At 38.9% G+C, this 13,773-nt stretch overlaps 1 protein-coding gene across 1 annotated transcript in view; it reads right to left on the bottom strand.

Moving 5' to 3' along the window:
- The window catches only part of FRAS1 (Fraser extracellular matrix complex subunit 1), a 432,882-nt gene that overhangs the window by 101,263 nt on the left and 317,846 nt on the right, over nt 1–13,773 (bottom strand). The window contains exons 33-35 of the mRNA XM_036267136.1: nt 10,560–10,674; nt 8,884–9,021; nt 6,729–6,761 (exon numbers count right to left, since the gene is read on the bottom strand). Coding sequence (XP_036123029.1) covers nt 6,729–6,761; nt 8,884–9,021; nt 10,560–10,674 — 286 coding nt within the window. The remainder of the gene's footprint in view (nt 1–6,728; nt 6,762–8,883; nt 9,022–10,559; nt 10,675–13,773) is intronic.

Below are 13,773 nucleotides of genomic sequence, written 5' to 3'. Positions count from 1 at the left end.
GGGGAGACCTCAAGGAGCCTTCAACATCCTTACTTACAGAAAGAAAAGAAAAGGTCCTAAAACGTATAACTTTGGTCATATCACACAGCTGTCACTATGACCAAGATCTTGGCCCCATAAGTAAATGGAAGAAAGCTATTTTCTGGTACATATTACATAACAAGAACATATATCACATGGGTACAGGGTTTTGTAAGGAAACATGAGAACTTTCAATCCAAACGTTAGCAATTACATGGCCAGCCCCTTTTAAGCAGTGTTTCTGCTTTCTCTGAGAAACAGTCAAACTGCCTGTTTGGGTCAGATGCCCCCTGTGGGCACCACCCACCTGGTGTGTTTCCTTGTTCAGGACAGTTTTACACAATGTCTGTGCTTGCCTTGAGCTGCCAGGCCAGGAATGTCAGCTTTCTTTCTTATCTTAGCTGACGAACTGAATGAGCCGTGCTCCTTCGCTCTGTGGATAATACTGTCAGGACTTGGGCTTGTTGCTGCCTTAGTTCGTATGTGCCCAATTTAAAGTTCTCGCCCACAAAAGTCTCCTAAAGAAGATGGCTTCCTTCCTATCAGATTCCAAAAGTTTTTATCCTTAAATAAAGGAATCCTTGCACCCTTCACGACAGTTAACTCAAAATGGATCATAGACCTAAATGTAAAACACAAAACTACAAATGCCTAGAAGATAACATGGGAGAAAAAATGGGTGACCTTGGGGATGGTGGTGCTTTTTTAGATACAAGACCAAAGGACAGCCCGGCCAGTGTGGCTCAGTGGTTGAGCATCGACCTATGCACCAAGAGGTCACTGGTACAATTCCTGGTCAGGGCACATGCTCAGGTTGTGGGCCAAATCCCCAGTGGGAGGCATGCAGAAGGTGGCCAATTAATGTCCTCTCTCATTGATGTTTCTATCTCTCTCTCCCTCTCCCTTCCTCTCTTCAAAACTCAATAAAGAAAAAAAAAAAAAGGACCACAGGATATGACTCATGAAAGAAATAATTGATAGGCTGGACTTCATTAAAATTAAGACCTGCTGATGGGAATGCAAAATGGAACAGACACTTTGGAAGACAGTTTGGTGGTTTCTTACAAAACTAAGTATACTCTTACCATATGATCCAGCAATTACATTCTTTGGTATTTACCCAAAGAAGCTGAAAATTTAGTTCCACACAAAAACCTGCACACAGATGTTTATAGCAGCTTTATTCATAATTGCCAAAACCTTGGAAGCAACCAAGATATCCTTTACTGGGTGAATGAATAAATAAACTATGGTATATCCAGACGATAAAATATTATTTGGCACTAAAAAGAAGTGAGCTATCAAGCCATGAAAAGACATGGAGGAATCCTAAAAGTGTATTACTAAATGAAACAAGCCAATTTGAAAAGGCTATATATTATATAATTCCAACTCGTGATATTCTGAAAAAGGCGCAATTATGGAAGACACTAAAAAGAATATTGGTTGCCAATGGTGGGAGTTGGGGTGTGGGAGATGAATAGACAGAGCACAGAGACTTTTTTAGGGCAGTACATATAATCTGTATGATATTATAATGATGGATACATGTGATACATTGGTACAAACCCATAGAATGTACAATACCACGAGTGAACCCTAAAGAAAACTATCTACTTCAGGTGATCATGATACATCGGTGTAGGTTCATGCTTGGTAAAAATAAATATACCATTCAGGTGAGTGATTGATAATGGGAGAGGGTATGCTATGGGTGTATGAGGCTAGGAGGTATAAGGAAAATCTTTATACCTTTTTAATTTTTGTTGTAAACCTAAAACTATAAAATTGTCTGTAAAATAACTTTTTAAAGATCATGTAACTATTTATAAAAAAGGAATCTCAGGTAGAAAGAAGATAAATTAAGGTCAGCCTAAGATCCATTTCCTTTACCCTGTAAATAGGTTCAAGATTCAGTTAACTTAAAGTCCCATGGAAGTTAATAGTTAAGCCCTTTAACTATTCAAGTTTTCAGGTAAAATTTGAGGCTTGGAAACCAAACTAGCACACTACTATGATACTTGTTTTTCATGACCAACACAATACACACCAGACTAAATTAAATATCCCATACCCAGAGTCAGAAACTTGCATTAACACCTGGTACTACTGTTTGCCAGGTGTGGAAACCTGAACAGATTACTTACTGTAATGATCCTTAGTTCCTCAGCCTCAAAATGCTAAAAAATAATACATTTCCTTACAATAATGTTACAAGGATTAAATGTGACAACTTAAATTATAAATTGATTTGTAAAATCTAAGTGTTATAATCTATTACATGATATTGCTGATTGTATAAATTATCTAGAAGTCTGTCACTAGAAATAAGGTGACACTAGGTTCATATTCACAGTGACATGACACTAGAAAAAGAAATAAAGGGCATTCAAATGGGAAAGGAAGAAGTAAAACAGTCACTATGTGCACACGACATGATATTACATAGAGAAAACCATAAAAACTCCAAAAATCTTAGAATAAATGAATTTAGTAAAGTTGCAGGATGCAAAATCAATATACAAAAATATCTGTTGAGCTTCTATTTGCTAATAACAAACTATCAGAAAAAAATTAAGAAAATAATTGCACTTACAATTGCATCAAGAAGAATAAAAAGCTTAGGAATAAATTTAACCAGGAGGTGATAGATCTGTACAAGTAAAACTATACTACATTGATGTAAGGGATTGAAGAAGACACAAATAAATGGAAAGATATTCCATATTCACGGATTGGAAGAATTAATGTTGTCAAAATGCCCATACTACCTAAAGCAATCTACAGATTCAATGCAATCCCTAAGAAAATTCAGTGGTTGTTTTCACAGAAACAGGACAGATAATCCTAAAATTTGTATGGGATTACAAGAGAACCTGAATAGTCAAAGCAACATTGAGAAAGAATGCTGCCTAATTTCAAACTATATTACAGAGCGATGGTAATCAAAACTATATGATATGGGCATAAAAACAGACATACAGATCAAGCCTAGAAATAAATCCACGCAAACGTGGTCAATTCAGTTATGACAAAGGAGCCAAAAATATACAATGGAGAAAGGACAGTTTCTTTAATAAATGGTATTGGGAAGACCGTACAGCCACATGCAAAAAAAGGAAACTAGACCACTATCTTGCACCATACACAATAATGAACTCAAAATGGATTGAAGACGTGAATGTAAAACTCTTAGATGAAAACCTAGGCATTAAGTTCCTTGACATTAGCCTTGGCAACTATTTTTTAGATTTGACACCAAAAGGAAGGGCAATGAAAGCAAAATTAAACAAGTGGAACTACATCAAATTAAAAACCTTGCACATAGCAAAGAAAGTCATAAACAAAATGAAAAGTCAACCCACAAAATGGAAGAAAATATTTTCAAATCATGTTTCTGATAGGAGATTAATATCCAAAATATATAAAGAATTCATACAACTCAATAGGAAAAACAAAATAATTTAATTAAAAATGTATAGAAGATCTGCATAGACATTTTTCCAAAGAAGACATACATATGATGAACAGGTGTTCTCATCACTAATCATCAGGGACATGCAAATCAAAACCACAATGAGATATCAACTCACTCCTATCAGAATGGCTATTATCAAAAGCACAATAATTAACAAGTGTTGGTGAGGACTTAAGAAAAAGGAAACTGTTGTGCACTATTAGTGAGAATGTTTATTGGTGCAGCCACCATGGAAAACAGTATGAAGGTTCCTCATAAAATTAAAAATAGAACTACTGCCCTTGCTGGCAGTTAGAACATCAGCCTATGTACCAAGGGTCACAGGTTCAAATCCTGGTCAAGGGCATGTACCTGGGTTGCAGGTTTGATCCCTGGCCCAGTGGGGGTCATTCCAGAGGCAACCAATGAACGTGTCTCTCTCACATGGATTCTTCTCTCTCCCTCCCTCCCTTTCACTCTATCTAAAAATCAATGGGAAAATATCCTCAGGCGAGGATTAACGACAACCTCAAAAACAGAACTACTCTGTGACTCAGCAATCCCAATTCTGGGTATTTATCTGAAAAAGAAACAAAACAAAAACAATAAACACTAACTTGAAAAGATATCTGCATCCCCATGTTTACTGCAGTGTTATTTACCATAGTCAAGGCATGGAAATAATCTGTGTCCATTGATGGATAAATGGATAAAGAAAACATCATATATATATATATATGTGATGGAATATTATTCAGACATAAAGAACAATGAAATTGTGCTATTTGTGACAGACAACATGGATGGACCTTGAAGACAAACCATATGATCTCACTTATATGTGGACCCTAAAAAATGAGCAGGTTATTGGTTGCCTGAGTTAAGGAATGGGAGGTGGGCAAAAGGAGAGAAGGTGGTCAAAAGGTACAAACTTCCAATTATAAGATAAGTAAGCCCTGAGGGTGTAATATGCAACATGGTGACTATACTTAATAATACTGTATTGCATATTTGAAAGTTGCTACAAGAGTAGATCTTAAAAGTGTGATATACCACATAAACAAAACAAAGGATAAAAATTGTATCAATAGATGCAGAAAAAGCATTTGAAAAAATTCAGCACCTATTTATGATAAAAACTCTCAGCAAAGTGGGAAGAGAGGGAACATACCCAAACATAATAGAATCATTATATGACAAACCCACAGCCAACCTCATATTCAATGAACAAAAACTACAAGCATTTCCCACAAGATCAGGAACAAGATAGGAATGCCTACTTTCACTACTCTTATTCAAAATGGTACTGAAAGACATAGCCACAGCAATCAGACAAGAAGAAAAAATAGCCATGGCCAGTTTGGCTCAGTGGTTAGGGAGTTGGCCTGCAGACCAAAGAGTCTCAGGTTTGATTCTGTCAAGGGCTCATATTTCGGTTGCAGTTTGATCCCTAGCCCTGGTCAAGAGTGTGCAGGAGGCAACCAATCAATGTGTCTCTCATATCAATGTTTCTCTTTCTCTCTCCCTTCTTCCCACTCTATCTGAAAATTAATGGAAAAATATCCTCGAGTGAGATTTAAAAATAATAATAATAAAAAAATAAATAAAAGGCATCTAAATTGTAAAGGAAGAAGTAAAACTGTCATTATTTGCAGATGCTGAGAACCTTAAAGATTCTACCAAAAAACTACTGGAACTGATAAATGAATTCAGTAAAGTAGTAGGACACAAAATAAATATCCACAAATCAGTTGCATTTCTATACACCAATAATGAACTATCAGAAAAAAAAAACTAAGAAAACAATCACATTCACAATTGCATAAAAAAAAATATCTAGGACTAAATTTAACCAAGAATGTAAATAACCTGTACTCATAAAATTATAAGACACTGAAGAAAAAAACGGAAGGAGATACAAATAAGTGGAAGCATATACTGTGTTCATGGATGGGAAGAATTAACATCATTAAAATGGCCGTACTACCCAAAGCAATCTATAGATTCAGCACAATTTCTATCAAGAGACCAATGGTGTATTTCATAGAACTAGAACACATTTTCCAAAAATGTATAAGGAACCACAGAAGACCCTAAATAGCCATAGCAGTCTAGAGAAAGAATAAAGTTAGAGGAAACATGCTACCTGATATCACACTATACTACAAAACTATAGTAATCAAAACAAAAAGGGCATAAACACAGACATATAGATCATTGGTATAGAATAGAGAGCCCAGAAACAATTCCACACCTTTATGGCCAATAAATATTTGACAAAGGAGGCAAGAACAGACAATGGAGTAAAGATAGTCTATTCAGTAAACGGTATTGGGAAAATTAGACAAACACATGTAAAAAATAGAACTAGACCACCTTCTTACATTATACACAAGAAAAAACTCAAAATAGATTAAAGACTTAAGTGTTAGACTCAAAACTATAAAAATCCTAAAAGAAAACATAGGCAGTAAAATCTCAGACATTTCTTGTAGCACAATTTATATATAAGCAAGGGAAACAAAAGAAAAAATAAACAAATGTGACTACATCAAACTAAAAAGTTTTTGCATAGCAAAGAAAAACATCAACAAAAATGAAAAGACAACCCACTGAATGGAAGAATATATTTGCCTCTGATATGATACCTCTGATAAGGGGTTAACCTCCAAAATTTATAACAAACTTATAAAACTCAACACTAATAAAAACAAACAATCCAATTAAAAAATGGGCTAAGGACCTGCATAGACACTTCTCCAAAGAGGACATACAGATGGCCAACAGACATATTAAAAGATGCTCAGTGTCACTAATCATTAGAGAAATCCACAATGAGATATCACGTTACACCTGTCAGAATGGCTATCATCAATAAATCAACTAATAAGTGTTGGCGAGGATGTGGAGAAAAGAGAACCTTCGTCTTCTGTTGGTTAATAAACTTTCCCAGAGCAGACTGAACCCCAGGCAGTCTGTATCCAGAGTCTATAATCTTAACCACTAGATATTTGAACCAGTTAAAACAGGGCTTAAACAACACTAACCTTTGGTATCCTTGGTGGGTTGTTTTTCCTTTGAATACAAAGGTAAGCCATGACTATTTAACTAGCTAATTATTTTAGGAGAAACGTATCTTATGTAACTTTTAAGCAGTTCTTGGAAAAGAACTAAAAGTAATGAAGAAAGCAAAAAGAATGTACTAATAAGGAAATCCATTTTCTAATAAAATTGAGATTAAAATCTTCACCTGTGAAGCGGAATTTCACTGATTCTGGGAGACCTGCAAGAACAGAAAAGTGAAAAATCAGTGTATTAAACATTTTGGGGTCAGATAGATGGGGAAGGTATAAAATAAGGGGCATAGGTGAGAGAAGTAAAGGATGTTTTCATCTAAATTGTGGTTTAAGGAAAGGCTACTAGGTCATTTGATAATGTTATGTTGAATTCAATGATGCCAACACTAATTTTAAGTAACCAAAAGAACCAAAAAGTGAAATAATTTTATGTCGCAGTACTCAGAGTGATTTATAATACATTCATTCAGATCCCATTTTATCAGTACATAAAGTCTTACAAATCCGTGAAGGAGGGTGATGTCATATATCACTGACAAGGCTGTCTGGTGGGTCAATTCCATTGTAGAATTGAGTGATGCTCGGGACAATGATTTACACACTGTAACAGTGTGAGAGGTTTATCTCATGGCATTTACCCCATAGATTATACAGGACAGGAGTCTGCTCTCTCAAAAAAGGCTCTAGGATCTCAGACAAGTATAATGGATATGGAAATAACTTCAACCATGGCTGACACGTTTTCTTTCCCTCTAATTCCAGAATACCCTGAGTTTCTTGTAAAATAGGTCTTGTAAAGTAGGGGTTAGAGAACCATGAATATTTTCATGGGTTATTGGCTCCCCAGATATTAAACACTGGGGATCCTCCTTAGAGAAGCAGCCTCCGCCCCACCTTAGGGATTTTCTATCTAATTGAGTAGTTAATCATTTCCTAGACAATTGCATTTATATAAATAATGGCAATTATTACTTTAAATGTTGGTTATAATTTAAAACATAACTCTAAAATTGTGTTATCTATGTTCAACTCATCACAAGAAATTAAAATCTATTCCATATTAACCAAGTTATCATATTAAAATAATACTCGATTAATTTTGTTATATGGTATATGTACCTTAATGATTATAAAGAAACAGCTTCAAGATTTTTAGAATCATTTCGAGGCACAGAGATATTTAGGGCAGGGACTCGGGGCTCCTGCTTTCCAGCCGGCAGCTTTGGTTACTGGGTCAAGGGGAGGGATAAGGAGAGGCAAGGGTTAAGGCTATTGTGGTTTCGTGGAAAGGCACACACTGGCTTAATTTAGAAATCCTGTTATTCTTTTACTTAGTCTTCCCTTCCTTTAAAAAGGTGCCTTCTGACAAATCCATGTTTTAATCCCGAAAGGTCACCTGCACGCCCCATTCTCACATGGGGTCTTCGCTGAGGGACTGCAGGATCTTTTTCACTGTGTTCCTTTTACCCACAGGCCCAGCACCCTGGCTTCCTCCTCGCATCCATTCCAGGCACTGCGTTGAAGAGTTCCTTATGAAAAGCCATCCCCCTAGATCTATCTAACATCCCTCCCCACCACCAGGTTCTTACTGTTATTGGGATGGAGATCCAAACCCTTATAGGTGTACAGCACCTCCAAGGCTGGGCTCTCCTCTCTCCCTCCAGGCCCGCCCCAGCTCTGCTCAGCCATCCACATTCCAGACACACTCGACTTTTTTTCCGTCCCCAGGATGCCACATTCACTCCTTCCTCAGGGACTCTGCACATGGGGGGTATTTTTTCTCCAGGAATGTTCTCCAACTAAACTATTCCAACAGGCACACGCAGCCTAGTCAGTGTCTCCCCTCCTCTCCACGGTCAATACCACCCTGAGGTGGCCTCCACGGAGCCTCCAGTTTAGGTCAGTCTTGTTAACATCTAACTCCACCACTTATCAGAGCTCTTACCTCAGACTGCAATGAAGCATTCATTACTGGGCTTATTTATCAAATTCTGTCCCTATATTTAGATCCCCAAACTCACCAAGAACGGGATTCATACCTCTTTTATGCTCACCACTAGATATGCAAGGCCTCACTGAGTGGTTGCCACATAGTAGGCATAAAATAAAGATTTACTGGATGCATTCCTGCACGCATAAATAAATAAGTAAAAGGGAGGAACTGAGCCTAAGCTACATACTGGCCCACAAGCCTCAAGCTAGTTTGAACAACTATAAAGAAGTGTCACTAAACTATCCAGGAGGACTACAGGAAGCGTTAGAGTGAACCTGCCATGAAGATCCACAGAGAACAGTTTGGGTGCCTCAAAATAGAAAAGAAAGCATTACCAGCGAAGGAGAAGGCCATGATCTCCTGGAGGTGGGGGGCTGCCGTGGGAGGGCGGTACATGATTTTGCCCTGGTTAATATCTTCCTGCGTGAAATATCGGATGGGGGAGTGGGGCTGGTCCCTGTGTTCGATGATACCTGGGGAGAAGAAGACTGGGCATGAGCAGCAACAGGAGCTCTGGATGGCTAACAATCACAAGAGCCATCAGCGGCCTTTCCCACTGCTGAGAGTCTTTTATTCTTCAGGAACAATTGCTCTCAGGTTGTTCTTGGTATACTATTCTGTTATTCAAGAAAAGGCAAATCTGAAACCCAAACAGACTCTTGACTAAGAATCACTGACTATACACAATGGTAAGACACAAACTACTGCCTCTACCCTAGTTTAGACCAGGTAATTCTCCAGAAGTTATAGACACTCTACCATAATTTTGAGATTATCTTAATTGAGTTTAAGTTCAAAGGTCAAGGTCACGGGGAAAATGGCACAGACTGGTCACCTGATGAGGCTGTAGGGAGATTTTTCTCGGTCTACCCTCTTTCCTTCAGGAACGAACCTTCATCTCTGTGATGATCCATGGTAACAGAAACATAGATATAAATTATTTTAAGGTCTGGATTTACAATGGTCACTTTGCTTGTGATCAATGCTTTAGGAGCTGTCTATTTGCCTGTCATTTCTAAATTTTACAGGTACAGAATGGATGCTGTGATTATCTCTCACGTCCTATCTCTTCCAAAGGAGGACACACGTGAGGCTAGGTATTGGACTAATTCAACTTCTGAAGGGCTGAGAGACAGTCCATTCAGGCAGCTGGTCAGAAAGTACTCATCTCTCCCTGGAAACATAGGGAGAACTCTAGCTATGACTGAGCAGGTTTAAAAAAGGGGATGATGACTTTCAGACTTTTAATTTCTTTGGATTTTATCAAAAGAGTCATGGAATTAAGTTTTAGACTTTGATTTCTCCTTGGGAATTTGACTTTGTGAAAGGCTTACATCTAAGGCAGTGATTGGTCTTGGCCTTAGAGATGGAAGCAGAATTGTCTTAATAGAAGCTGATCTCCTTTCTCTGAGGGGCAGTCACACATCTTTTGGGCATAGCTTATTAGTGAAACCCAAAGTTTAGAGATCTTAATGCTGAGGGACTGATGGTAGGGGCCCACTCCTCCTCTGGCTGTGGTTCCACATCTCCATGTTCCCCCAGGGGAGGAGGAGGATAAGTATCCAATTGGGAAAGGAACTGAGTATGTGGCTCAGCTCCCTCTGAGCTCTCTGGCAGAGTTTCTTGTCCTTAGCGCATTCTTAATCGGTCTGCTCATCCATCATAACCACACCAGGGCAAGCAGGCTCTGTCTCTACAGACAGTGACCATGTCTGTCTAGGTGTCTGTCCAGTTCTGCCTGTGCATGGGAGAGGGAGCTCAACCCAATGACTGAAGTTATATGCACACTATGTTCTCCAGTATAGCTCTGTTGATACCAAAGTTGACACATCTCCACAGGTCTGACCACAGGGTCTCTCTCTTTCTCAATTAGTTCTAAACTCAGAGGATGGGAACTGGGATATCAATAATTGTTGCTTCTTAAAATTCAATAACTATAAGCAGATAAAACATCAGAGCTTTTAAGACCTGTCAACACCTAGAAGACTTCATCATTTGCTGCACATCTTACCTTGAGTTGGATGCAGAGGTGAAGTGACATTGTATATAATCTTTCCACTTGACTTGTCAGAATTTACAAAGGAGAGAGAATGAGGCTGAATCACAGTCAGGTCATCTTCCCGAGCCTAAACAAAGTTTAAGAAGAAAGAAGAAAAAAATGGTGTGATAAAAACAAAAGCCAGAGGCTAAACCAAACCTTATTAAACAACAACAACCAAACAAAAACACCTCACTCTGTACTTTAAAATCAGTCACAGATAACAAGATTTCTGTAAAAGTTCAAAAGAAGGAGCTGGTCTCTTGCACTGTAGATTGGTCCCAGCCTTAGGAACCTCACAGGGCGATGGAGTCCTCTTCAGGTCTTCTTGTACCAGCTCTTCTCTCCCCGGCCCTCGGCCCCAGGTTTATGCCAGTGCATGCTCTGGGAATCCCAATATGGTCACTGTCCCCAGGTGAAGCTCACAGTGGTACATGTTTGAAAATGAGCCATCAAAGCTGGATATTCTACTCTTCGTAGCTGAATTGCTACATCTTTGCTCCTCCAATTTAATGAGCTAAGGTTGCATCTGGTAAAAAGTTCCCTCTAACGCTCCCCAATTTTGCTGATGGGAACTTTGATTCTTTCTGTTTCATTGTATTTTTGTTTTGAAACTGTGATGGTTTCAAAGGACTAAAGATGAACTCAAAACCCAACAGAGGCTCATCATTTGAATGCCAAGATTTAAGAATTATTTGTTTTTTGTTTGTTTGTTTTTTAGACCCAGTAAGAGGGAAGGAGGGAGGGAAAGAGAGAAATATCGATGCAAGAGAGACACATTGATTGGTTGCCGCCCACATGACTCTGACTGAGGCCTGGGATTGAACCTGCAACTGAGGCACATGCCTTTGACCAGGAATCAAACCCAAGACTCTTTGATCCACAGGCCAACGCTTTAACAGCTGAGCCAAACCAGCCAGGGCCAGAATGATTTGTTTATTAAAGGAAATAATAAAATAGTCAATATTTCTTGTTGTCTCCAGTCTATTATTCAGAAGAACTAGATATTGGCCTGGTTGGGTGGCTCAGTTGGTTAAGCATTGTCCCATGCACCAAGAGGTCGCTGGCTCAATTTCCAGTTAGGGCACATGTCCAGCTTGAAGGCTTATCCCCAGAAGGGGACATGTAGGAAGCAGCTGATTGATGCTTTGCTCTTGCATTGTTGTTTCTCTTTCTCCTCCTTCTCCTTTCTTCTCTCTCTAAAATCAATAAAAACACTGTTTTAAAAAAAGAACTAGATATTGCTTTTTTATTCTAGTTTTTAGAACCCAATGAAGACTCAAGCAAAATAAATCAGAAGGCCAATAAGTATGTAGCTTTTACTATCCACTTATACCCGTATACATCCATCACCCACCAACAGTGACAACACTAAAAAAAAAAAAGGCAGGGATGGGGAGAGATCCAGACTCCCATGACTAAGCCTAACAGTGAGCTGGGGACAGCAGCAGAAACACAGTGGAGAGGGGAAAGAAGGGTGAGCATGGGCCCTTTGACTGCTCCACACATGCTGTCAATAAATCAGGACAAAAAAATCGGGCTCTTAGCAGGCTCTTCCTAACTGACCCCTGAAGGGTTAGAGTTTGACACCCTCTCCTGCTCTTTGAAGTTTTGCTTCTTTCAGGAGGAATTTTCCTGTTTCAGAGAGTAGGGGTCAGTAGTTCTCATGGAGGAGGGTGTGGTATTCTTCCTGTAAGCAGGACAAGATTGAAGGTTATAGTTGCTCTTTTAATCGTCCCCAAGGCATACTTGTCCTGGGAAGAGGCAGCATTATCAGGTTAGGGCCATCGTCCTATAGTAAAGAGTCATATTTCAGGCCTTTGCTCAGCTTTGGAATGTACAGAGTGAGGAACATCAGGATTGCAAAATAGTACCTGTTCTCTCACCCTAAAATAAAACAAGTAAGGACAACAAATTAAAAATATATGTCCTTTACAAGGCGTTTACAGCCCACGCATGTGTGTACACAGCTACGAATGTGGACATGTGTGCACACAGATACACAGACAAAAAAGTACAGGCTCAGTACATTGCTCAGCACCATTTGCTACCTTTGCAATCTCACAACCATCAGAATAACTGCAAATTCGAGTATTATGAGATATTTTTGAAAATCTAGATGTCCCTGCAACAATAAAGTGATAAGAAGGGAGTATTGGCATGGATGCAGAACTACGGAAAAGAGAAATGTGTTTCAGCCAAGATAACAGATATTTCATATCCATGAAATGTATGGATACTCTTCCTCTACTAATATTAATAGACAGGAGATAGAAAAAGAACTTGATTCTCTGAAGAAAGCAATATTGAGGTTGAGATGTATCAAAGTAGAATCAATTTTAATATTGCCTATTTGGAAGGTTCAATACTCATCAATTAAACATTTAGAAATGAGAGATTAAATTTCATAGAAATCATTACAGAAGACACTTTTTATTAAAATATTAGTCAACAAGAGAATATTACAGAATAATGATTTTCATTATACCCACATTACTTCTGCATTTATCCAGAAGCCACCCACTTCTCCCCATGGCCATCGCCACCACCCTGCTGGATCACCAGGATGGCTTCGCCACTGCTCTCTTCCCCTCCCTCCCACTCCCCAAGTCTATTTCAGCACAGCAGTCAGTGTGGTCCCTGTAAAAAGGACATTAGACCTCTGCTCAACACCCTGCAATGGCTCTCCATTGGGATTAAGAAGTACAAATTGGTTGCTAGACTGACAAACCTCATAGGGAAGGGGGATTGGGGTGTGGGAAGAAATAAACCAAAGAATTTATATGCGCATATGCATAACCAATCGACACAGACAACAGTGTGGGGAAAAGCAGGAGGGGGGCAGAAGTGGGGAGGAGGGGGTCAATGGGGGAAAAATGAGGAACATCTGTAACACATTTAACAATTAAAGATAAGTTAAAAAAATAATTTAAAAAGAAAAAAAATAAATAAAAACTAAGTCCCTATGAGGCCCCATACAATCCCCCCCCCCCCCCACACACACACTTAGTACATCTGTGAATTCATGTCAATTATACTTGCTTTCACTTATTGCCCCGGCCCTACTGGCTTCCTTGTTGTTCCTTGAACATCTAAGCAGGCTCCCACCTTGATGCGATGCCTCTAAAGGCATGGTTCCCTGGGCCTGGACTGTGCTTTCCTGGGTATCTGCATGGCTGTCTTCCTC

Source organism: Molossus molossus, unplaced genomic scaffold (genome assembly GCF_014108415.1).
Source record: "Molossus molossus isolate mMolMol1 unplaced genomic scaffold, mMolMol1.p scaffold_m16_p_1, whole genome shotgun sequence".
Taxonomy (NCBI): domain Eukaryota; kingdom Metazoa; phylum Chordata; class Mammalia; order Chiroptera; family Molossidae; genus Molossus; species Molossus molossus.
The sequence above is the reverse complement of the archived record's forward strand: the minus strand, read 5'-3'. Positions and strand labels throughout refer to the sequence as shown.